This window comes from Tauraco erythrolophus, chromosome 1 (genome assembly GCF_009769465.1).
Source record: "Tauraco erythrolophus isolate bTauEry1 chromosome 1, bTauEry1.pri, whole genome shotgun sequence".
Lineage (NCBI taxonomy): Eukaryota > Metazoa > Chordata > Aves > Musophagiformes > Musophagidae > Tauraco > Tauraco erythrolophus.
In genome coordinates, this window is record NC_141465.1 from 70796497 (window position 1) to 70821103 (window position 24607).

Genomic DNA, 24607 nt, shown 5'->3' on the forward strand with positions numbered 1-24607 from the left:
ATTCATATGTATTTCTCTTAGTCACAAGATGAAGTCAAGCAATGCCATTGGAAATTGTACTATAGGATGGTGCAAGAGAAGATTTTATGTTAATGTAGGCAAGTGGATTATCATGAACTGTCTTTTTTAATGAAAATTAATGGATAATTAACCACAAAGGGAGACTCTAAGCCAAAATAATGTTGCATAACAGACAGGAAGGAGAGTTATCTAGGGTAATCTTATTTGAACAAGGTAGGTCTGTTGCTACTAGCATACCTAACAGGAAAAATCTTGCATGTTATATGGAGTAATAGGCATTTTAATTTTTAGGAGCATAAGCCATCATATATGTAATAATTTGAAGTTTTGTGTAGGTGGGGTTTTTTTAGATAAACTCAGATGGATTTCCATAAGTTGCCATCCTCTAGCTCGTCATTATTTTTTAAGAAAAAAGAAAACATACAAAAAACTGGTAGCTGACAATCAAATAATTGGCAGTTTTATCATAAATATCTGAATCACTACTGTAGCTTGTAACTTGGTAGAAATATGTTATAAAATGCATTATATCAAGGCAGGTTCTGCAACGATATTTTCATGGGCTCTTTGAGCTTACAGCTTTTGTTTGAGAGAACTTCTGCTACTGTAAACCTTCTGCAGGCGATTCTGAGACCCTCCAAACAATTCCTAAGCTAGTTAACACCTGTAAACTGCATAATCTCTGAAATTTCAGTCTAAAAAACTTTTTAAAGTTACATAATAGAAACTTCAGAATGGATTAAACACTAGAAAAGTGTTTGAAACCACTGGAATAATTGAAATGCAAGTTGATACATAAATGGTTAAACAAATGAACATGCTCTGCAACAAGAAAAAATGTTATCTCTTTTCTTCTTTGTTGTCTTGAATACGTCTATATATATTTTATTTCACATCCTTCTACTGATTTTGAAACACATACATTACTAATTAAATTAAGTAATTAATATTTACTTACTTAAACAGGTATCAGAAAATATGTAATGTGATTAAGTTAGCTTTATTTGAGAATAAGTTCCTAGTTTTTTAGTATTTATTACTTCCTAGATGACTCCACTATCTGTGTGCTTAGGGACTATTTCCCCAAGAAACATTCTACAAGTTCATGTACTAAACTAGAAGTACAGTGCTGATGATTGCAGCCATGTCACAAGCCTAAAGTCACCTTTAAACAGACACACCCAATTTAATTTCCTGAACTATATGCTATGTCAATTAATGTATTTGGTACAGGTATTTTTTGCCAGTGGAATAACAGGATTTCTTCTGATTGTACCATTAGAATTAAAACTAGCAAAACTTCCCAGCACAGACCTTAGGTTTGCTTCATTGGTCAACCTTCAAAAAAATCTCATGACATTAGTAAAATTCTGTCCTTTAGCTAATTTATTTGGTCTGCCTTCAAAGAAACTCATACTGGTATTAGAAAGGAAAGACAAATGTTGATTATATGACATTGTGGTCTTCAATACAAAACCAGCTCCCTACTCGTTGGCCTCTACCGCCACCCGTTTTCATGGGCCAGGCTCCACCATCTTATTCACAAATGATAATACTTTAGCACAACAGTAAGAAACACTCAGATAAGGTGGCAATGCATTAATTAATGGTATATCACAAATACATTTGTAAAACCTTATAATGAGATGCTGTTAAAATTCATATAATACAATAAGCAAAGTGCATTTCCTGCAAATTATTGCACTAGCCGTAAGCTTCGAGGTTTTGGTGGCAGAGGGGCTGCAGGGATGTCTCTGTGAGAAGAGGCCTCATGCTGCTCCATGCTGGGCACGGCCAGTTTCAGCCAGCTCTGCAATGGACCCACCATAGGACACAGCTGAGCCCACTGGCGAAGCTGATGGTGCCTCTCTGAAAATATATTTTAAAAAGGGCGGAAAATGCCACAGGGAGAGAGGAAGAGGGAATAAAAGACTGAGAAACAAAAGAGGGACCATCAAGGACAGAGAAGTAGGTGGTGCTTCACAGCAGAGCAGGCACCACCACTCCCTTAAGGGACTTCAGTTATTTCTCTCCATTACTGCGTCCTTCTTGCTCTTTCCCTGTGTGGTACATGGAAGAGCCATGCTGGCACAGGTACACCTCTGGAAGGACTGTAGACTGTGGATAGGTCCACACAAAAGCAGGCATTTCCCTGAAGGAAATGTGCCCCTTGGAGGAGCTATGCTGGAGCAGGTACATCCCTGAATGCACTACAGCTTGTGGAGTATCCATGCCGAAGCACAGGAAAAGAGCAAGATGGAAGGAGTGACACAGGGAAATAACTGTAAATCTGCCCTGTTGAACCCTGAATCCCTCTCTGAAAGGATTAAGTGTAACTTGCAGCAAAAACAAAGGGTAAGAGGAGAAGAGCTTGGAGTGAAGTTGACCTTCAGAAATGGGGAGGAAAAGTGTTTTCCCTAAGTGTATAAATGTTTGCTTCCTCTTTTTTGCTTTCCTTTTTAAGCAGTATAAATCTAACTTCAAATCTGTAACTGCCTGGGTCTGCATCATTTTACCTGTGATTGCACATACTATTTTTACTTTCAGAACTTGTCCCTGTTTCTCTCATAAGCAATGGTAGTTCTATTACACTATTCCCGTCTACCTTAATAAAAGGATGTTTGGGTCTACAGTATTAACCTCTAATAATACTGCTAAGGCAATCTCAGATAATTTTACTGGCAATTATATTGTATTATTAATACAGTAATATTAAAATACAGTAATAAGATTACTGTATTTTATTATTCATAGTCTATATTTATAGAATTAAGGTTGACAAAAAGAGATGAGAGATACAAATATAAAAGATGATTCAGTAGATTTCCAAAATTAAAGAGTTACTTGACCCATCAAATCACAATCACGGAATCACAGAATCACAGAATGGTTGAGGTTGGAAGGGTCCTCTAGGACGCATCTAGTTCCATCCCCTCTGATCAAGCAGGGACACAAGCCGGTTGCCCAGGACCATGTCCAGATGTGTTTTGAATATCTCTAAGGACACACAGCCAGGATTCACAGATTGACAAATTCAGTTCAAATGATAATCTGGACTCACTTTTAACAATAGAAACACTTACAGTTTATTGGAAATTGTGGGCAGATCATGGATGATCTCTTCATATGGCTCTTCTTGAGATAAAGTAGAAACAGCTAAAGGGTCTTTCATTTTTTCCTCCCAAACAATTTCAGCCTTCAGAAGCATTTCCTCAATAAACTCAGAAGCTGCAACATCTAAGACATTGGAACATCAAGATATCAGATGAAGAAAACAGTGCAGAAAAGCTCCTTTCAGTTCAAATCTCTAAATCAGATTAGGATTAAGATTAAGCACTCAGCTAGACAAAATGAAAAGAAATGCTCAGGTATTGATAACAAAATAATACTTGAAACTATTGAGAAAACAAAGGCAAAGTAAATTAACTATGAAATTAAGTTGTCATTTGCAAAACCTTAAAACTATTCTCACTGTGTAGTCAACTGAAGTATTATTCAATATTTCACAGCACTTCAGGAAAAGCAACACAACTGTTTTAAACTCCGTATTTCAATGAAAACGTACTGAAATTCTTTTCAAACCTTTTAAATTTCTATAAACTAGATATATGTCTTGCACATACAGAAGTGCTGAAATCAGTTGTATTTGCAGACCAGAAATATAGTTAACTCAACTGTGTTAAATACACACTAAAAGTGGTTAACTCACTGTATTGGTAGATGATTTTAGTTTGGTCCACAGTCTTTTATACAAATACAACCTGGCACGTATCTAACCACAAACAACTTTCCTGTGGTTAAGTCCATAAAGTTCCCTGTGAGTGTATTCGTAGGGGGCACATTATTTGAAGCATAACATATCTTAGTTTATTATGCAAAGGAAGTTTTTTCTCATAATCTGACAGAAAGATTCTATCTTCTGCATTACTGGGTTCCTTCCTCATTTTATCCTAGGCATAAAAGGTTGAACAACCATATTTTTCCTCTTTCCAACACTGTTATGTAGCATTACTGCATTACGTCTGCTTTCATCACCGGGTTAGATCAGTTGATCTGAAATCCCTTTCAACCTAACATATTCTATTATTCTGTTCTCTTTAGAGCCAGTGCTTCAGCTCCCCTGTTGCTATCTGGTCTAGGAAGGTGTCTTCTTCTGTGGGAAACAACAGATGTTACACTTGAAAACTGGTGAATTTGTTTTCAGTCAACAGCTATAGAGATTCCAGTTCATGAGGCTATGTACTATCATCAGTTGAGACAGAGAAAGGAACTTAGTAAGAAGTCACCAAGGAAGTGTAAATGCAGCTACCACCAAGGTACTGAAGAACTTACAAGGAAGAAACATAACTAAAAATAAACAGGGAATGCAACAAGTGGAAAAAGATGCTATTGTTTGATATGACATCCTGCATGATCAATACTAACAGTTCTCAGCAATATATGAAAAAACATTTATACACATGTATATCTGTATATAAGTCTACATACTATATAGACTGTAGGTATACACACATATATATGTGTGCCTGCGTGTGTATAACTAAGAAAGCAAGAAGGAGAGCAAACAGTGTCACAGTAACTAGTACATACAAAATATACATGGATTTTTCACCTACCTGAAGGCTTTTCGTTATTGCAGTTAAGAAGATTGGGATTTGCCCAGTGCATCAAAAGCAGCTTCACAAGGTTGGTCTAAAAGGGGCAAAACCAGAGATGTTTGAAATGACAGAAGTAGGACAGGAGCATTATACCTGTCATTCAGTTTATTCTTTCCTTCCTGCACTAGCTGAAATCATATGATAAACCATAGGTAACATCTCCAAAATACCACCTTCTGCAGCTACTACGCACACTGGTATACATCACAAAAAGTAGAATAAAATACATTTCTCGTACGATTTCAGTGTACTCTCAGCATAATTCCACCCAAAAAGTCTCCCTCCATCCTTACACGAGTAAACAAATCTGCATCAGTAAGGAAAAAAAAAATTAATCCTCCATTACCATCTATCATGACTTAGATGACAATATTTCTTTATGCCTAAGTAATTTAACAACTGTGTACCATCACTGGCAAAGGGATCTAACTCACAGATATCACAGAGGTAAATCTGTTCTCTGTCAGTAGTAGAAATTGGCACATTTATCTTATGTTTACCAAATCCATTTAATGTATTAGTAGTAATGGTAGCAATTACAGTACAGCAGAGTAGGGTGGAGTATCATATATTGAAAAAGTCTAAACCATATTTTTTAATTCCTGCAAGAATGCTGCAAGCAACTGTTTTTAGTGAGTTCTATCGCTTCACTGAAGTCTCTAGAGATGTCTCCCCATCAAGGCTGTAGTAATGTCTACCATGATAAATTGGTGAGAAACGAGTAAGAAACTGCACAAGGAGCAAAAAATAAATTTAGAACGTGAATATAGAGCTCAACTAATTGAGACAATCGTTTGCACTTTTGGATATATGCTAAAGCAAATAGAATTTATAATGTAAATCTAACCAACAGGGGAGCCCAGGATGAGCACAGGGGAAAACAAGCTGTGCAGAAAAGAAAGGATTCTTCAGAGCAGAAGAAGAGAGCTACAGATAAATGAGACCTGAATTGGAAGGCAGCTAAGGAAAAGGATAGCAATTTTGCACTAAAACAGGCAATAAATAAATAAAAAATGAATAAAGGCTAAAAATGAAGGAAATTATTACAATAAAAATAATTAAATTCAATATGGATTCAGTACATATAAGGCAACTTACTACAAAAGACCATAGTAAGGAGCAATCAGTTAAATGCAAAAAAAAAAAAAACCACCAAACTTCTAATCACAGAAAAACAGGAAAATACTGTTGCAAATTTCTATGGAAATAAAAAGATCTTGCTCTCCTCAGCTTTCTAGTGCTGGCTTTCCATTCTGACAGCAACAGCAGAAAATTCAGCAAACTGTGGAAGCAGGGAGGAAGCCATAACAGGTTTATTTCGAAATCCAATTAGCCCCGCTTTCAAGTGAAAACCCTCGACACATATATCTCCATGTCTTTTCATTATGAAAAAATGGAGCATACTCAGTCACTGAGCTGACTAAATCATCAGCAGTTGCGTAATCTCATTAACAGCCATTCTGAAAAGTGGTAGTGGTTCTTCCAAAGTAGGGGGAGGGTTAGTAACAATACACAGCTTTTTGGGTTGCAAAAGTTCTGGATTTATGCCACAAGAAGTCCCTTTCATGCTGCAAAGTCAATGCTTCCTGCTGCCAAACAAGTAACTCCTGCTGGAAATCCTTGATGCACATCACCAAGACTAAGGCATTCAGGTCACTGCTAATTTCAAATACCTGCTTTTGGATATGCAAAACTGTCTGTGTTAGTTTTAACTTTGTTCACTTTATTTTAGAAGGACTATTTTAAAATCCAATTGCCAGATCTTCAGAACCGCGCCTAACAGTAGAAATATTTGTAATTACAGCAAACTGTCACTATCCAAAGGTATGCCAATTGCAAAGTTACAAATAAAGTAGATATGATTATGTTAAGAGAAACTGTAATATCTAATGAAATATTGTAGACTCTAAGAATAAAATGACAATATATATTCTGATTCTTATTTTCCAGTGTTGTCTTTGCCAACTCATACAAATGAAAAAGCCAGAAGCTTTTTCACAAAGGTACAAGCTGCTTACTGTAATTTTCAAAGGCCTTCATAGCCCTTTGATGCTTTAACTATTCCCACTCATTCAGCATTCAAACTCCAGTTCCCACCTCACCTCAGTCTGTGGGGCATTTTCAAATACCTATTTCTATGCTTTTTCTAGGCTGCACCTTATACTAGTAAACTTATACTGCAAAACTACATTGTAAATCTCATTTCACAGCCTGTTCCGATGTGATGCTTGCCAAACGGCAAAACAGGTAAGGTGCTGCCATTCCACCATTCAGGTGAATTGTAAAATGGCTCGATGGCTGGGCCCAGAGGGTGGTGATCAGTGGCAAGAAGTCTAGGTGTAGGCTAGTAACTAGCAGTGTACCCCAGAGATCAGTACTGAGTTCAATCCTGTTCAACATCTTCATTAATGATCTGAATGATGAGGTAGAGTGCACCCTCAGCAAGTTTGCACATGAAACCAAACTGGCAGGAGTGGCTGGTACACCAGAGGGTCATGCTGCCATCCTGAGGGAGCTTGACAGGCTGGAGAAATGGGCTGACAGGAACCTCAGGGAGTTCAACAAGAAGTGCAAAGTCCTGCACCCGGGGAGGAACAACCCCTGGCAGCAGCACATGTTGAGGGCTGCCTAACTGGAAAGGAGCTTTGCAGAAAAGGACCTGGGGTTTCTGGTAGAGATCAAGTTGAACATGAGCCAGCAATGTGCTTTGGCCACAAAGAAGGTTAATGATATCCTGAGATGCATTAGGAGGACTGTTGCCAGCAGGTTGAGAGACGAGATCCTTCCTCTCAGTGCTGGTGATGCCACACCTGGTGTACTATGTCCAGTTCCAGGCTCTTCAGTACAAAAGAGACATGGACACACTGGAGAGAGTCTAGCGAAGGCCACTAAGATGATTAAGAGACTGGAGCACCTCACATATGAGGAAAGGCTGAGAGAGCTGAGACTCTTCAACTTAGAGAAGAGAAGGCTCAGGGGAATCTCATCCATGTGTGTAAATAACTGAACGGAGGGTGCAAAGAGGACAGAGTCAGGCTCTTTTCAGTGGTACCTAGTGACAGGACCAGAGGCAATGGGCACAAACTGAAACACAGGGTGTTCTGTCTGAACACCAGGAAACTCTTCTACACTGAAAGGGTGACCTAGCACTGGCACAAGTTGCCCAGTGAGGTTTTAGAATCTCTACACTTGGAGACATTCAAAAGGTGTCTGGGCATGGTCCTGGGCTGCATGCTCTAGGCGGCCATGCTTGAACAGGGGAGCTGGACTAGATGACCTCCAGCCCCAAACATTCTGTGACTCTGAGTAACATGGAATAGGTCACCTATGGCTTTTCCAAAATAGACCATTTTTTCTCCATTAGAATCAACTTGTTAGCAAACTTTTAACAGTTCGAATATTTATGGACAGGGGAAATTCTTACTGAAAATATATAAAGAAAGATTATATTAATTACAGCTTTACATAGGCAAGATAAAATAAAAAGGGGTTTTGTGCACATAAAAACTCTGAGCTTGATAAGCAAGACAGAATGCATGATCAGATGTGCAGGCAGACCACCACAGTTACACCAAAAGAGCTATGGGGTTTTCTTCCAAAATAGCAAGTGGAAAAAAAAAAACCCACAAACAAACAAAGAACAGTCTGACTACAATGAACCTGAGCTTTAGTTCTCAAAGGAAATATCACAAGGAAATGAAGTGCAATTCGCATTAATGGGAGTAACACTTATAATCTAAGGAGCTAGGAAAAAACACGCACAGATGAACAGAGAAAACCGGATGAACATGGGACCATTGGAGTTGAACAGTTCTCTAAACCTAATGAAACATGGAGTGCAACACTGAAAATAAAGAAGGGAAAAAAAAGGCGGCATAAATAAATTTACTGCAATAGGCACATTATGCACCTTTCCTATGAGGACAGGCTGAAAGAGTTGGGGCTGTTCAGCCTGGAGAAGAGGAGGCTCCAGGGTGACCTTATAGCAGTCTTCCAGTACCTCAAGGGGGCCTACAAGAAAGATGGGGAGAGGCTGTTCAGGAGGGCCTGTTGTGATAGGACAAGGGGTAATGGTTTTAAAATAGAGGGAGGTAGATTCAGGTTGGATATTAGGAAAAAATTTTTTACCATGAGAGTTGTAGAACACTGGAATAGGTTGCCCAGAGAGGTGGTGGATGCTCCATCCCTGGAGACGTTCAAGGCCAGGTTGGATGAGGCCCTGAGCAACCTGATCTAGTTGGAGATATCCCTGTTCCTTGCAGGGGGGTTGGACTAGATGACCTTTGAAGGTCCCTTCCAGCCCTAACCATTCTATGATTCTATGCTTATAAAGCCTTCAAATACAATTTGCCCCTGCCAAGAAAGGGGCTAAGTCTTATCACACATTAAAGGTCGCTAAGAAAGACCAATATTCAGTTTCATAAACCACAGGCTTCAGATCACCTGTTGGCCAGCTGACAGACTGTGAGGTCTGTTCCACAGGTAAGTGACTTCAGTGACAGGGTAGGAAATACAGAGCATGAAGGTGTGATAGAGATTCCTCAAGAATCTCCCTACGCACTTAAGGCTGCAAAGGCAGCTCCAAACGGCTCTCAAGCCATGTTAGTTTTACTGCCAGTGAATAAGCTGGGGAACAGAATCAGTACTCCTGAAAAGTGTCTTCCTCTCCTGTATGGTCAGCGATTCTCCTCTGAAGCAATGCACAGGACGCCAGATCTGTGCCAGCAACTGTATAAGGCAAGCTGCTGGCTGCGGCTGAGCTTTGAACTCTTGAGTTATTATCCAAGTCCCACTGCCACTCCCTCAGATCATTTATTCTCTCTTCTTTACCATTGGAGACATACCTGCTTAAGTTGTAAATTCAGAAAGCCCGAGATTTTATGCAAATGTCCTGATGTGCTACTTTGCACAGCAATGAATATGCATGCATTCAATTTGCATGCACCTCAAACAGTAAATTCCTTCAGCCCTTTGCTTTTCTTCCCTCTACCACATTTTCTACCATCCTTAGTGACCTGGTTCACCATCCATCTTCCGTTCACACATCCTCATATTTTCCTATTCCTCAAGTCCTTTCTTCCCTATTTCCTGCATGTGAGACTTCCCGCCTCTTACATGCATCTCCCCAATTTAATTTCTTCCACTCTTTTACTGGTGCTCTTATTCCTTTTTTAAGGCAATACTATTTTTCTTTTCCTTCTTGGCATCCATTCCTCAGTTCTCTTTGTCTAAGGCCTTCCCACTCTCTCCCTGCAATTTCCTTCCACCTGCTGTGACTTTTCAGGTTTCCACTCTATTTTCTCTGGATATGGTCCCTAGCCTGCTTTCACCTACAGTGGGACAATGCCATATAATAGGAAACTAGTGGTTCAACAACCTTAGATCAAAATCAGTATTATGTCAGACCACCAATCTCACAATAGTGTGTGAAACACAATGAAATCCTCAAGTATTATTTTAATATCTGAAGTGTTTATTCACTAAACACAACAAAACTCTAGGCAGAATGCACAAAATACCACTGGTGAAACCACTATTACCTGCAGTCTTCACCACTAAGTAAGATGGTCTTCATTTGCACTCATAAGAACCCGTTTTCAATTGCACATAAGGCTAAACTTTACTTCATTAGGTTGAAAAACTGCATGTTTATCTAACTGTGTGATTTTTTTACGTGGTTTGCTAGGATTGCTGCCTGTGAGTGCTTATGATTTTTATTTTTTTAAAATTAGGTAGAAAAATAAATCAACTGAAAATGAAGAACTTCTGGGAGTAGGATATGGGAAAATACATTGATCAACCCTTGTAAGCTACGTGTGTATGATTTGAAGACTTTGTATTAGGCAGAAGATGAATTCCATGGGCTGAGAATATTCCTGCTGTGGTCTGTTTGGAAAATTGTCAACACTTAGTCAAATTTAAAATCTTGAAAACATCATAGCCACCAGATGCTTACAAGACAGCTTTTAGATTATAATGGACAAATCAAGGAGCCCACTTAAGGTAGTATGGTCCACTGTAAGCCTAAATGTTAGTCTAACCAGACATCAAGTAAGACATCAAGTAAGAAATTGCATAGAGTAACACTGGAGAAATGTATTTAACTAGTGGAAAGGGGTGAAAATTAGCACTTCACTAAGCATCAAGGACATTGAGAAGGGAAATGTATGTTAAGGACCTGTATTCACTTAAGCTGCTGGGGTGTGAAATAACAAAAGCAAATCCCAAGACAGAGGCTCCCAACATTTGGGAGTAAGATAATCATTTAAGTATTAGAGTTACTGTGAATTGAGTTTTGAAGATCATATATTTGTTCTCCTTTACATAATACTACACTATAGAAGACTGAGTTTCCCTTAGAGCCACAGTCTTATATGTAAACCCTTAAATAAGAGCAGTAACATTCAGAAGCTAAATAGTATTTTCTCTATGATTGCAAATCTGATCCACAGTACTGCTCTAGACACAGGAAATGATGTCTGAAACTCATTGCAGATCTCCCTTCCTATTACAATATAGATGAGGAAGATATGTTTTCTACTTGAGTGCAGTAGGGGACCATAACCACCTGTGGTCAGCAAAGTGGAACAGATTAGAAAAAGTAGGTTGTGGAAATGAGACTGCAGCAGGATAGAAAGAGTGGAGGGGAAAAATAGCACAGAGCATGGATAAAATGCTAGACTTTGGAACGAACAGCATGAAATAAATTGAGAATGGGAAGAAGAGAGACGTGGCAATGAGCCAGGATATAGGTAGAGACAGGCCTAAGCAGAAAAAGAAAATTAAAGAAGTGACATGTTGAAGAAAAAACACTGAAATTGAACAAGGCAAACTGGGACTGTGAGCAAGCAGGAAAAAGGGATAAGTATAACAGAAGTGCAGGAAGGCTGGTTGGCATGAAGCCAAAGCAGAGAAAGGAGAAAACTTGGATGAGAACCAGGGAGAGGAGGAAGGGCAGAAGCTGGCTGTACAAGGAAATCAGCATTGGGTTAAAATATGTATGGAAAGGACATGAAGCCAGGAAAATGAATGGGACAATAAAGCAATAGAATAAAGACAAGAATGGAACAGACAGGAGGCAATGGAACAAATAAGGTTACGTGTAAGGGGAATGAACCATAAAGACTGTGTCTGTTCATACACAGAGCTTGGAATGGAATCCAGGTTCCCCAAGTGTCACCACTACCTTTCTGCAGTCAGTGTGTTTAATCTGGACAGCCTGAGAGTATGCCTTTTAAACCTCTGGAATAGTTCAAGTAAAGAAGGACAACTTAATACTATTTTCAGCTATCTAAGCAAGCAACAAAGGTTATTAGAAATTTTTCTACAGCTGAAGTAAAGACTCTGGAAGTCTTTACTTCAAGACTGATAATTTCTATTTTTCAACCTACTAGGAAATTAGACTAAGAAAAAAATAAATCAGCAAAAAATATTATGTGATCTTGTGATTAAAGATGCTTGTAAGTTATGTTCCTACAAGCTATATATTAAAACTACAGAGAGGATCATAATTCTGGCACTTCTCAAAGTTTGAATAGTCTTATTAGACTTCTTTTTCATATATGCCTCTCATGTTTACATATATGTGTATATATATTCGTATATATGTATATGAGAGAAAGTTACTACAGCTGGTATTTCAAGGAAAATGAAATTTATATTCATCACTGAGATCCTGCAATAATCAAATAAATATTTAGTGCAGTCTCTGCACACCTCAGCTTTAAAAACATACATGTAAATACGGAGAATTTGATAGCAATTTTGTAAATTAAGTTTGGTCATAGTCTGTATATGAAGCTCAAACTTGTAAACCTATTTTCTTATCATTTAGTATTGTATGAATCTGTTTTTTTTTTCTTGCCTTAGTGTTCTGTACCCACAATTAGCGTTGGAATCATTTACAGAAACCTGCTAAATATATTGAGAGTGAAAGAAAGGTATCACAGGCAGAAATCTCAAAGCAGTCTCTCTGCCTGAGGAAAAATACTGTAATTTGATATGAAGGGAAATGCTGCTCTTCTACTTGAGTACAATCACACACGTCAAAGATGAACAAGACCAAAGGAAAGAGAGTGAGATATCTCTGGATAAAACATTCTCTAGAAGATTTTCTGACCATAAATGAAAGATTCCAACTGCTTGACAGGGAAAATATGCATTTCCTGAGTGACTATATTCTATTCTTTTTGAAATACTGAACAAGTACCCCCTTCTTTAGACTCTTCTCATTGAAAACATTTGTGGAATGTGCAGTAGTCCAGAAATCGCATTCAAAGGGACTCCTATGGCAATGGTTAAACTTGAATGAGATTAAATATCATTTCTAACAATGAGTTCAGGTATCGCCTTTTCACTGAAGCATATTCTAATGATCTGTACGGATTTTTTTTCTATTTTGGGGTCAACAAGCACCTAAAGAAAAGAAAAAGAAACTACAGTTCATAGCTGAGTCAAATGACTAATGTGTTTTGGTAACGATGAGCAAATTAGATCACATAGGAAGAAAGTGTGTTCTCTCAGACTTCAGCAAGAAGCACAGAGTCCCTTCTACGATCTGAAAGAAACACCGTGTTTGGATGAACTCGCTAAACAGAGGGGTATGATTCAGTCCAAGCAAACACGCCAAACAAAGGTGTAGTAAGGGATAACATACTAACAGAATGGCAATTTCACACACAAATTTTGAAAATGACACAGCATGTATGTAATAAGTTAAGAAACATGAGCTAGGCATCTGAGCTTAGTAAACATTTTTTATTTATTTGTGATATTTCAAATTTATTAATGGGAAATCTTTGCTAGTGCAAGAGTTACTCTTGGAGAGGCACAGTCAGCAATACAACACATCTCTTATCTCTTTTTTTGACATCATGAAACTGTTAAACCTCAAAGCCAGAGGCTAAATCTGTCTCTCTAAGAAAGAGCGTGCAATGGAGTATGCTTAAGTATCCCTTATAATCCATACTGCTTAACTGTTTGCTCTGTCCCTGACTCTGCTCTGGACCACTCCAACCAGCTCTTTACAAACAAGACTAATCTCCTGTAGAGGAAACTAGCTCTAAACAATCTGAATGTGAGCCAGACTTGCCTGGCTTAATCTCTAGCCTTCTTTTATTTAGCAATTTAACAGTTTAGACACAGGCAGCATCCCCCAAGGATGAAATTTTGGGAGAGGTAGTGTTTAAGCTACTGGGGAGTCAGCTCTGACCTGCACGCCTCCGATAGCTGGTTTGAAAGGTGACATTTCTGTGATAAACAACAAAGAAACAGCTTGTGCCTGGGAATTGTGCCAAAGTACCCAAGGCAAACGTCAGAGCTACAGCCTATTCCCACCACAGGGAGGGCGAATGTGTGCTTTCCTGATCACAGCAGCCTGGAAGACATCCAGCGGGGACAGCACTACCAATGCCAGATTACTAGCTGTTCACAAAGTGATGGCTGTGCTAAATTCAAATTAGGAGGCCAGCCTGAGAAATACGAGTCGCCCTTCCGCAGTCAGTATCAGTGCCAGCACAGGCGGTGCGGTACCCAAGTGACGATGTGTGCCCCACTCCGGTGCACGCAGGCAGCAGCCACAGACACACCAGCACTCCCCACGCTGCATGCGAGTGAGACAAAGAAGTCCAAACTGCCATCAGTAACAGTATTAAGAATGTATACGTCCAAAAGGCCTTGTTAAATTTACGAAGGCAACCCCGGCATTATCTAATTTCTTGAGGCTTCTTTTGCTGACCTCGTAATCTGATTTTGAAGAGGTTTTTGTCTGCAATTGATGCAGATTTGCGTGTGTGTCGAAGAGGTTATTATATTCCATCATTTTATTAAAGGTAAAATTACTAAGCAACTCTGACCCTAATACCTCAATAATATCCATTTTTGGTATAATGTTAAAATCTCAATGTGCATTAAAAATAAAAACTTGCTTTTAGCTCTAATAGTTAGAGGGGGAGAAATGAAAACAATCCTAGAAATTCAGAATACCCTTACTTAAAAATATGCCTATTTTTTAATGCTACTACCATTATTTTTTAATGTTTGCAGCTGGTAGTATTTCAGTCTGTTGCATTCATTGGTAACCTAATCTGTTCCTGCGCAGCAGAACCTCATCTTACAAACAGAGAGACTGACCTTCAAGCAGTAGCATCAGTTGCCTTATTCTGTGCTTAGTAGCCACATCACGTACAAAACCCTCAAACTCAGTAGTAATATCCTGTGCTCCTATGCAAGGAAGATGCTCTACTCCAGATTTACACACTCTGGCATTGACAGGACAATTCATTATCATTCACATATGCTATTTTTCAATATTTGCACTAATACCATTCTAGCAAATTTCAGATGGTAAATTTATCTGAGAGACTGCTTTTCTTTATAAATATATGTAAAGACAGGTACAGATAATTTTTTTTAACATCAGATAATACATATTGGCACCTAAACCTCTTAGTTATTCCCTGTTTGAAAACAATGCGACAACCTACTACTATGTTTTGCTTTTCATAGAATCATAGAATAGTTAGGGTTGGAAGGGACTTCAAAGATCATCTAGTTCCAACCCACCTGCCATGGGAAGAGAAATCCTCCACTACACCAGGTTGCTCAGAGCCTCATTCAGTCTGGCCTTGAACACTTCCAGGGATGGGGCAGCCACAATCTCTTTGGGCAACCTGTTTCAGTACCTCGCCACCCTCAATGTAAAAATTTTCTTCCTTAGATCTAATCTAAATCTGCCCTCATTCAGTTTAAAGCCATTGCCCCTTGTCTTATCACTATATGCGCTTGTAAAAAGTCCCTCTCCAGCTTTCTTGTAGGCCACCTTCAAGTACTGGAAGACTGCTATAAGATCACCCCAGAGCCTTCTCTTCTCCAGACTGAACAGCCTCAACTCTCTCAGCCTGTCTTTTGATAAGATAAGTATTGTTGTATTTAACTCTACTCCCTCTGTAGGATTCACTCTGTGTAGCTTTATGCTAAGAGTAAGGCATCAACCTTCATGATGACTGGAGAGACCGAGCAGATCCAGTGGGCTGTTGACCCATCCTTTGCCCCACACTTTGGTCTGGATTCCTCCTGTAGAATTCTAAAATGCTCAAGTTAGATATCTAACATATGCTAGCTGCCCATGACCTCTATAATCAGGGAGGGTCAGACCTCTGAGTAATGACTCATCCCACCTATTTTAAATGCACCTCCTAGATTTGTCTGAATTGCACTCTAGAGGTGACTCTTCACATTAGGCAAGACAAAGCTTTGACATTGCACTTAAGCTGTAGTTGGCTAAATCTAGTTGAGAAGAATCTCATCCTAAATAAAATTGGTTTTGCCATTATCAAGGTGTCTCTACAAGCCAGGTTTTGATTATAAGGTGGTGTGGGTGTGATGTCTTTTGCATGCTTAGTTCACTCAGAATAATGCGTCTTTGCTCCAAAAATTTCTCATATAATTTACTGTGGAAGCCGGAGCAATAAGCTTTTTGTAATCCATTTACATTGTGTATTAATTTACAACTTGAGATTTGTAACAAGAAGCTTGCAGCGCCTTTGTTCTTTACACGTTTCCTGTTGTACAGATGCAAAGCAAATTTTCTCGCTATAAATTTTAAACTTCAGTAGAGTCTTTTTTTTTTTCCCTGGTAAAGTAAATTAGTACCACCTCTATTATTGTTATGATCTTACAAACAGTCAAATATGTTTAATTTTTTTTTCATTTTGTCTATTTTGCATTTATGTTAATTTTTTGTATTTTGTGTATTTGCAAACATAAAACTGAATATGTATAGAGCTCCGGTTCTTCAACTGAGTCTGGATGTCACTCTAAAACAATGTAACAATTTCTTCATAAGAATATCACTACTCAAATTTTTTTGTATGGTAATATGCAAAAAGTATGTAAGGTCCATAACATAAAATAGTTCAAAAACTAAATGTGTAATTTGTATAACTAATCCAATTGCATTTTACTAAGGTAAGCAGCTTCTCCAAATAAAAAATACATCTGAATTACTAAGAATTTTGTAGGTATTTTATAAACAGGAAAAACTATCAGTCCATATGACTCTCGGAATATAGTATTAATTATCTGTTGGATGGGGTTTGGGTGCAGGTATTGCAGCAGCAATGCTAGTAAACTACTAAACAACAACGGTTTAGAATGGGTTTTTGGAAACTTCTTTGACCAGTCCTTAAAGAATTATTGCTTATCACAAAAGCTACAAGACAAGAAAAGGTTATTTTTCTGTTCAGATAAATTCTTAGAAGGAAAGAAATCCTTTCAAGAATAGAAAAGAACATCAAACTAAAACCAAATACATATTTTTACAGTCTTTTAGTGGAACATACAGATTTATCACTGTAGTGAGTTTTTCAAGTGAGACTTTTTTAAAAAACCTGCCACAAATACGTGTTACAAGCAGCTAAAACTGTAAGGGATGGAGTCCAGAATTTATATTAATGACTTTCCAGGGAACATTAATATTTTTGGCTAAAAAGTAACTATTTCCTCATAAATATATTGTAATTTAAAACAGACTATCCAAATCATGTCTTGACTAAGGTTATTTCCCTTCTGCCATACTACTTTTTCCCAAAATAGTAACAATGCTTGTATTTGTCTATAATTAATTACTCCAAATGGAATGATAAATACAATATGCACATGAATTCATACTAAGGCTAAAAGATGTTTCAAAATTATCATCATAAGAAAGGAAATTTTAAAAACACCCCAATGGCTTAGCTATTGGATGAAATATTTTCCCTGATATCTAATAAAACCCTATTACAAAGGAATTCCAATGATTACTTGTTTCCTACAAACAGAATCCATATGAAAGCCATATTTATCTCCTAAATAAGGATGACAAACTATCATGATAAGAAGGTATCTCCAAATTGTAGTATTCATTAATGCAACAAAGGGAAGATCTATATTTTGTGGATTTGCAAACATAAAACTGTTATGTACAGAGCTCAGGCCCTTCAGCTGAGTCTGGATGTCACTCTAAAACATATTTTGTTAATTTTAGTGAGGAAGAGTGCAATGTTACTTCATTTGTCTTCCTCCACATGTACACGTATTGCTTGAACAGTGACTAGCAACTGGTCCCTGGCTTCTCACCGAAAACTGCTGGAATAGTAAGAATCACTGCCATCATCATCTGGGACATAAAGGGAGACACAGTTCAACAAATGAGCTGGCAAAAAGGATCATCTCACAGAACAGCAATCTGAGCTCTCAGAACACTTCAAAAGGAAAGACATTTTTTCCATTAGCCTCTTTCAATTACAAACTTTACATGTACAGGTCTGTTTCAAAAAGAAAAATACCTAACTTCCTGACAAAAGAGGTATCTCAAGTCATCCAGGGTTAGTGTTGCAAACATGTATGTGTTACACATATATAACCAAAGAGAAGTTCTTTCCCAGTCCTTTCAAGCCCTTTCAATAAAACTAGTGTTTAGGCTTCACACTAGAAGAGACTTAGAGCCATTGTGTAACTACATTAACGCAGTACAAAGCCCAAACTTGCAAGCCAGCCTGAAACATTCCAGCTCAAGATTACATCAGTGCAATCACCTTACTTCTGAATAAGAGTTTTCTCGCCCTACTGAAGTCTGAACACAGGTAGAGTGAGTGTGTGCCTACCTGCAGTATCACATGAGGATCCAGAGGGATCAGTGAAGGCAGTAGGAATACAGAACAGCAGAGGACAAGACAGGATAAGAAAAATAAAACCACAGTACATGAAAAATGTCACTGAAGCCTCGCTTGCTAACAAAATTTTGATTCAGTATATTTTCCAGAAAAATTTTCTCTGTAAATTTAACCTTCTAGAAATTGCAAGGTACACTTCAGGTCATACACATACATAGAAACCAATGACTTGATCTATTACGAAAATATGCTGAGCTTTCATACTCTGTAAAAGAGCAGATACAGGGTATCAATAGGAGAAATCTATATCTCAGTAGAACTAACTAGTCTCAAACACATTTTTACTATTATTTTTACTAGAGTTTTACTATCTTCTTGCAGTAAAGTATATTATTTATTTTCTGAAGTCCAAAAAGAGGTTGGAAGCCATTTATTAAATGAAAATGAGAACACATGCAATATGGAAAAACATGTATATCATCTTAATAAGCAACAGGACATAAATCAATATATAAGTACTGAATTATATCCTTAAATTGTTTTGCAAACCTAAAAATATATTGTATACATAGTAGTTTTCTAAAGAAGACAGATAAAATATAATATATATGCATAAGTACTTGCATTACATCTGCCTACCTGTATACATGTCTTTTTTGCTTTTCATTAGACATTTTGGCATGCTTAGAATCTACTCCTTAAATCTTAACATGGAGATCACCTGCAGTGAAAGACTCAAAAAGACCCCCAAAACCACCACCAACAACAACTAAAGAAAAATAGAAAACCCCACCAGAAAAGCAACCTTGGCTTCATATTCAGATCACTGAGGGTGTAGTAAAATCAGCTGCATTCCACCCCTTGTATCTCAGCACCTTCATCTTGTAATTCACAGGTATACTCAAATAAGTATCAATCATAAAGCAACTGAAATACTAGAAAGAGACATGAACAAAAATCCTAGTTCTCCACAATCATTGAGCTAAATAAATGGGATTGTCTCCACTGAGGTCGGAAACAGAATTGAGATCATCTAAGTATGAAGTTCATACTCCAGCGGAAGTCCATGAGGATTTTTATTTATGTTTATTAGAAAATAAAAAAAAAAAGAAAACCAGAGTCCTGTTTAGGATCAACTACTTTTTGCTATTCTGAGTTACGTTTAAAAGTGTGGTGGATGACGATAGAAACAGGCATTACAAGATGGCAAGGGACCAAAGAAACAGGGGAATGACTTAACAATTACAATTCATAGCATTTTCTGACTAACTCAGTATACCTACAACCACAGTGTCAGGAAGGATATCCCTGTCATTAGCAGGAATCTGAACAGAGGGAAGCAATTTGTATTCAGAGCAACACCAAGAAGCTCAGTCTTGTGTCCATGGCAGAGGAGGTTCAGTCCCTCCTGATGGAAGACAAAGATAGGAAGGGAGGAGTCTTCCAAGAGCTGCAGCAAAGACCTGACAGGAGAAAGGGCAGGAACAGGAACATGGAAGGCTGAGCTGGGATGCATCGGAGAGATTTTTGGAAGGTAGATGTGGATAAGTGGTAATTTGTAAACCATGAGGTAGGTCAGTGGCAGCTGCAGGGAGCCCTCTTGAAGTGGTCAGACTATAACAAAGGCGCACTGAGCGTGTCCTGGGAGAGTGAGGATGAAGGAAAAGTGAAAAGGTGGGATGTTAAGAGGCACAAGTCATGTTTAGGAATGGCCTCCAAACCCCTTGCCCAGGGCACCCTTCCACAACTCAGTGACTGGAAAACTTTGAATGCAACTACTGTGTTAAGTGGATCCTGGACATTCATTCACAGATATACACAGCAAAAAAGTTGGTTAAAAACAAGACTTTGACATCAGAGTATAAGAAAATAACAGACAAAAGTGCTTATTTTGGTGCCCTTCCAAATTTCAGTGCAAATTTCATTTTTGCTGGAGATAAACTCCTGTTGATGGTAGATTGATTTTAACGAGCTGTATTGAGTTGATAGCTTTGCAATGTTTATTCTCAAACAATCTCTGTCATTTAAGATGCCACCTATAGTATAGAAATGAGTAAGCTTTTCACATTAAAACCAGAATAGCCTCCCTGACCTGAAAGGACTTGCTATTGTGTCATGGTTTGATGTGGAGGGGGGGCTGGTTCTGGTGGCAGGAGAGGGGTTTTGATCCCTGTGACCTCCCCGGTTTTGGAACCGGGTTAGGCTTAGTTCTGGCCACCAGATCAGACTGCCATCCCCCTCGGAGTTGAGCCAATAGGGCGCCTCTGCGAATTGCCCTATTTAAGTCAGGACAAAGGAACCGGAAAAGGTGCTTTGCCCAGGATCGAGCAGAGAAGGGAGGAGGGCTCTGGCTCCCGGCCGGGCGGCTGCCTGCGTTGGGCTGGCGCCACCCAAGGAGAATGGCGGCGGTGGAGCCGGCTGGGGAACTCGGGGGCACCCCACTCCCGGGGTGCCCACTGGGCTGAGTTCACCTGGAGAGGACTGAGATCTGAGAGAAACAGCCACATCGACAGCAGGTCAGTGAGGATGGAGCGGGAGGAGGTGTGCCGGAGCCGAGTTTCCCCTGCGGCTGATGGTGAGATAGCAGGCGGCCCCCCTGCAACCAGGACGGCCTCGGTGGAGCAGAAACCCACTCGCAGCCCGTGGGGAGAAGATGCCTGAGCCTGAGGATGGTCGTGTTGGGGTGCACGACAAGGCAGAGAGGCATCTGGAGTCTGCGTGACGACCCACGCCAGAGCGAGTGGCTACAGCTCCCTAAGTATCCGAGACTGTGGTAAAGCCCACACCGGAGCAATCTGTGGGGAAGGATTGTTTCCAGTGGGCTGGACTCACGCTGGAGAAGTTTGTGGATTTTTCCTCGTGGGTAGGGGATCCACTGGAGCAGGGGAAAAGGGTGTAAGGACTCCTCCTCCTTTAAGAGAGAAGCAGCAGTAACAGCACGGAATGAACTGACCTGCACTCCCCCAGTCCCTGCCCCCTGTGCTGCTGGGGGGAGGAGGTAGAGCTGGGAGGAAAAGGAAAGGGGGGGGGAAGGTGTTGGTTTTAAGATCTGGTTTTGTTTCTTTCTGTCCTCTCGAGTAACCGGTTTTGTTTCCCTTTGTCCTTCTAAGTAACCATTAATAAACTGTTTTGCTTTGAGAAAGCCCAGTCTGTTTTGCCTGGGACCATGGTTGGTGGCTGCTCCCTCTGTTTTTGTCTCAACCCTCAGTCCCTTTGTTTTTGTTTTTTTTTCTCTCCTCTCTACTTTACTGGAGAAGGAGAGACTGTGTGAGTTTTGGTTGCTGGATCAGCCTAAAACCACGACATATTGTCACAGAAGACTATCATAAAATAAAAGAGAAGTAGGTGAGAAAAAATCATGCTTTACCTGTCCATACTTTGCAGCTAAATGTAGGGGTGTCCAGTACTGATTATCCACTACATTGAGATCAGCCCCATGATCCAGTATCAGGGATGCAACATTCTTGTACCCATTAGCGCAGGCCACGTGCAGCTGCAATATAGAAGTATCTTAATATTTTAAAGAACTCAGAAAAAAACTGTGACACATTATAGGGTATCTTGGCTGTCCCATAGACCTAACCAACTAAATCATGATGACAAATACAAAACATACATGTGGTAACAACAGACTAGAAAACCACTGTGGAATCTTTTTTAACATTTATAAACAAAACTCACAAAAAACCCAAGAATGTTACCTTACTGAGAACTATTTATGCAATCTAGTCTCACTAGATACTTTCTATGCAGTTTCAAGCAAACGTCCTTCCAAACACTGTCACAAACTTCATGAACCAGGTAGACTCACAGATTTCAGCAGAGCATGGCCTAGACCTAATTTTCTTTTGTGGCAGTTCAGATACCCTAGACGTAAGCTGACACTACTTTACTCCAAAACGAATTAACACATAATCAAACCAAGCACATTGAGTTTTCAGCACAAAATCAGGCATAAAAAATACCTTCTCAATTTTGAACAACGGAGATTTTATTTCTTTTACTTGCATTGCTTCCCTAGGTACTAAATTGTATGTTGAGGCACACACTTCACATCATCAGATTGATCCAGATTAGTGAAGTGGTGTTTATTTTCTCATGGTTCTCTGCTATGATTTCAAACATTCCCTCCACTTCTAGGAGCAAAGGGGACAAAATTTCCATTTGAAAATCGGCACAATATCATGGCTTATCCCTGGTTAGCAGGAGTCAATTCTCATGATGGTCAGTAAGAGCAGGGCTCAGGAAGATTGCAGAAATGGAGAACTGAGATGATAGGTGGCAACCTGTAGCCCCAAATCATGTAGTCCAAATACATTATTTTTTTCCCTTGAAGCAATGTTAGCCAAAGAGTTTATTTTTCTGAGGATTGAAATGGATGGCTAATGGCAAGAAAAAGGTCTTGCAATAAACCTGTTACTAGAACTGTGTAGTTTCAAAGCCACTATAAGCACAGGAGACACCAAAACCAGAGTCCAGGATATTCTTTGCCTTATTTGCTATTTCTGGTTCAGCTACACCTGCAGAGTATGCATAAAGTTTTCTTTATGAACATCCTTGATGCAGAAGGATGCAACACATTACAGCTCATCAAAAATCTTCTCCTGGAAAAACAGCAGAATACCTCTGCCCTGGGGGCAGAACATCGATTCAGTATGTCATAAATGTTCTAATTTCAAATGTACAAAAACCTCAAAATTTTCCCTATAATTTGACATAGCTTCAGCTTTTCTTCTGTTTTAACAGAAGAAATTATGTTTTCTATTCAGACATCAATTTGACAAGTGCTATTTTAAAGTAGTTTAAAAGCTCACAGGACAAAGGAAATATTTTATAACTGAAATATTTAAAAAAAAATATTACAGGAGAATTTAGCAGAAAAATTAATTTTGCTATATATTATTCTGTGCCTGTATTGCATGTACACATACGTATGTGCTACGAATCTATGAGAATGTGTGCATTTATACATTTATGGCATCAATTTTTTTCCTGATTCATGTTAACTTACACATGGACTTAGATATATTCTACAAAGAGAAAACAAATCTCATTTGCTACTTGCAGCTGAGACATTTGTTGTTTTTTCTGTACAAATAGATGTAGAGCAACAAAAAAATATTCCCAGAACCCTTTGACACACATACAGCTATCACAGACTGGCTGACTCCACACTCATGAATAGAAACAGAGCAGTTTAACAAATTCTGGATTTCCCATCAGTTTGTCAGACAAAAGTTTCACATAATAGAAATCTCAAACAAAAGCAAAGTGATCCACTCTGTAGCTACTTGTTCCAAGACTATGAAAGAAGTTCAAAAAACCAAAGTTCAACATAAAAACTGTTCATGTAAAAAACGTCCCCTTTGTCCACATCCCACCAAGTAAACAACAAAACCCAAACTATCCACAATGCTTTTCTCCCAGTATCTGCAGTGCTCTTAAACACATTTCAGACATGTATTTCAACTATTCCAGATAACTACAGAAAAGTTTTTATACAATGACACTTAGGTAAGCTCAGAACTCAATTCAACTAAGCCAATTCAGAGTAAAGTAGCAATAAGAGTAAAGTACAACAGAAATTACTTTGCATTTTACTGTGATTTTGCAGCATAGTTTAAATGTATCAGAAAATTGGAAGTTAAATTAATACTTTTATGAATGAAAGTAAATGTTGCATTGTTTCTTTCACCCCTTCCCTGCTTCCCTTCTGGTTTTAACTTCAGTTAACTGCCTTGGGGTGGGCATCTCAAAAGTCATGGCCACATCCAGTCCGTGACTGGATTCAACAATCTCAGATATGAGACTGCTCACTTTTTCAGTTATAGTGTAAACACTACACAGGTAGAAAACATGGAATTAAATACTAATGATTCAGTGTCTTAATTCAGTATTATGCAATGTAATTCAGCATAAATGCTGAAATAATTATTTTGGTACAGTATTTGCAGAAAAACATGAAAGAATTTTAAGAAGTTATTCAGTATCTTAATGCTGTTAATGACCATTTATTGATTGACAATGATGTTGAAGATTTTATATGTAAAGACAGCATTCCATGGACATGCTATCTAGGGAAAAATACATTAATTTAAAAATTATTTTATAACATTAATTTTAAAATTATTTGACAGTTGAAGAAGTAGTGATCCAAAAAAACCCAAAAAGCTAGAAGATCTAGTAGCAGAAAAAAGTATAATGAGACCCAGTGACTACAAATGACATGCAAATTTAGGAGTAGGAATACCTATCCACTGATTTGGTGGATGC

General features: G+C 38.6%; 1 protein-coding gene across 1 annotated transcript in view; it reads right to left on the reverse strand.

Moving 5' to 3' along the window:
• MYO16 (myosin XVI) overlaps positions 1-24607 on the reverse strand; it is a 296257-nt gene that overhangs the window by 197487 nt on the left and 74163 nt on the right. Inside the window, exons 6-8 of the mRNA XM_086610862.1 lie at positions 21702-21827; positions 4638-4713; positions 3105-3258 (exon numbers count right to left, since the gene is read on the reverse strand). Coding sequence (XP_086466988.1) covers positions 3105-3258; positions 4638-4713; positions 21702-21827 — 356 coding nt within the window. The remainder of the gene's footprint in view (positions 1-3104; positions 3259-4637; positions 4714-21701; positions 21828-24607) is intronic.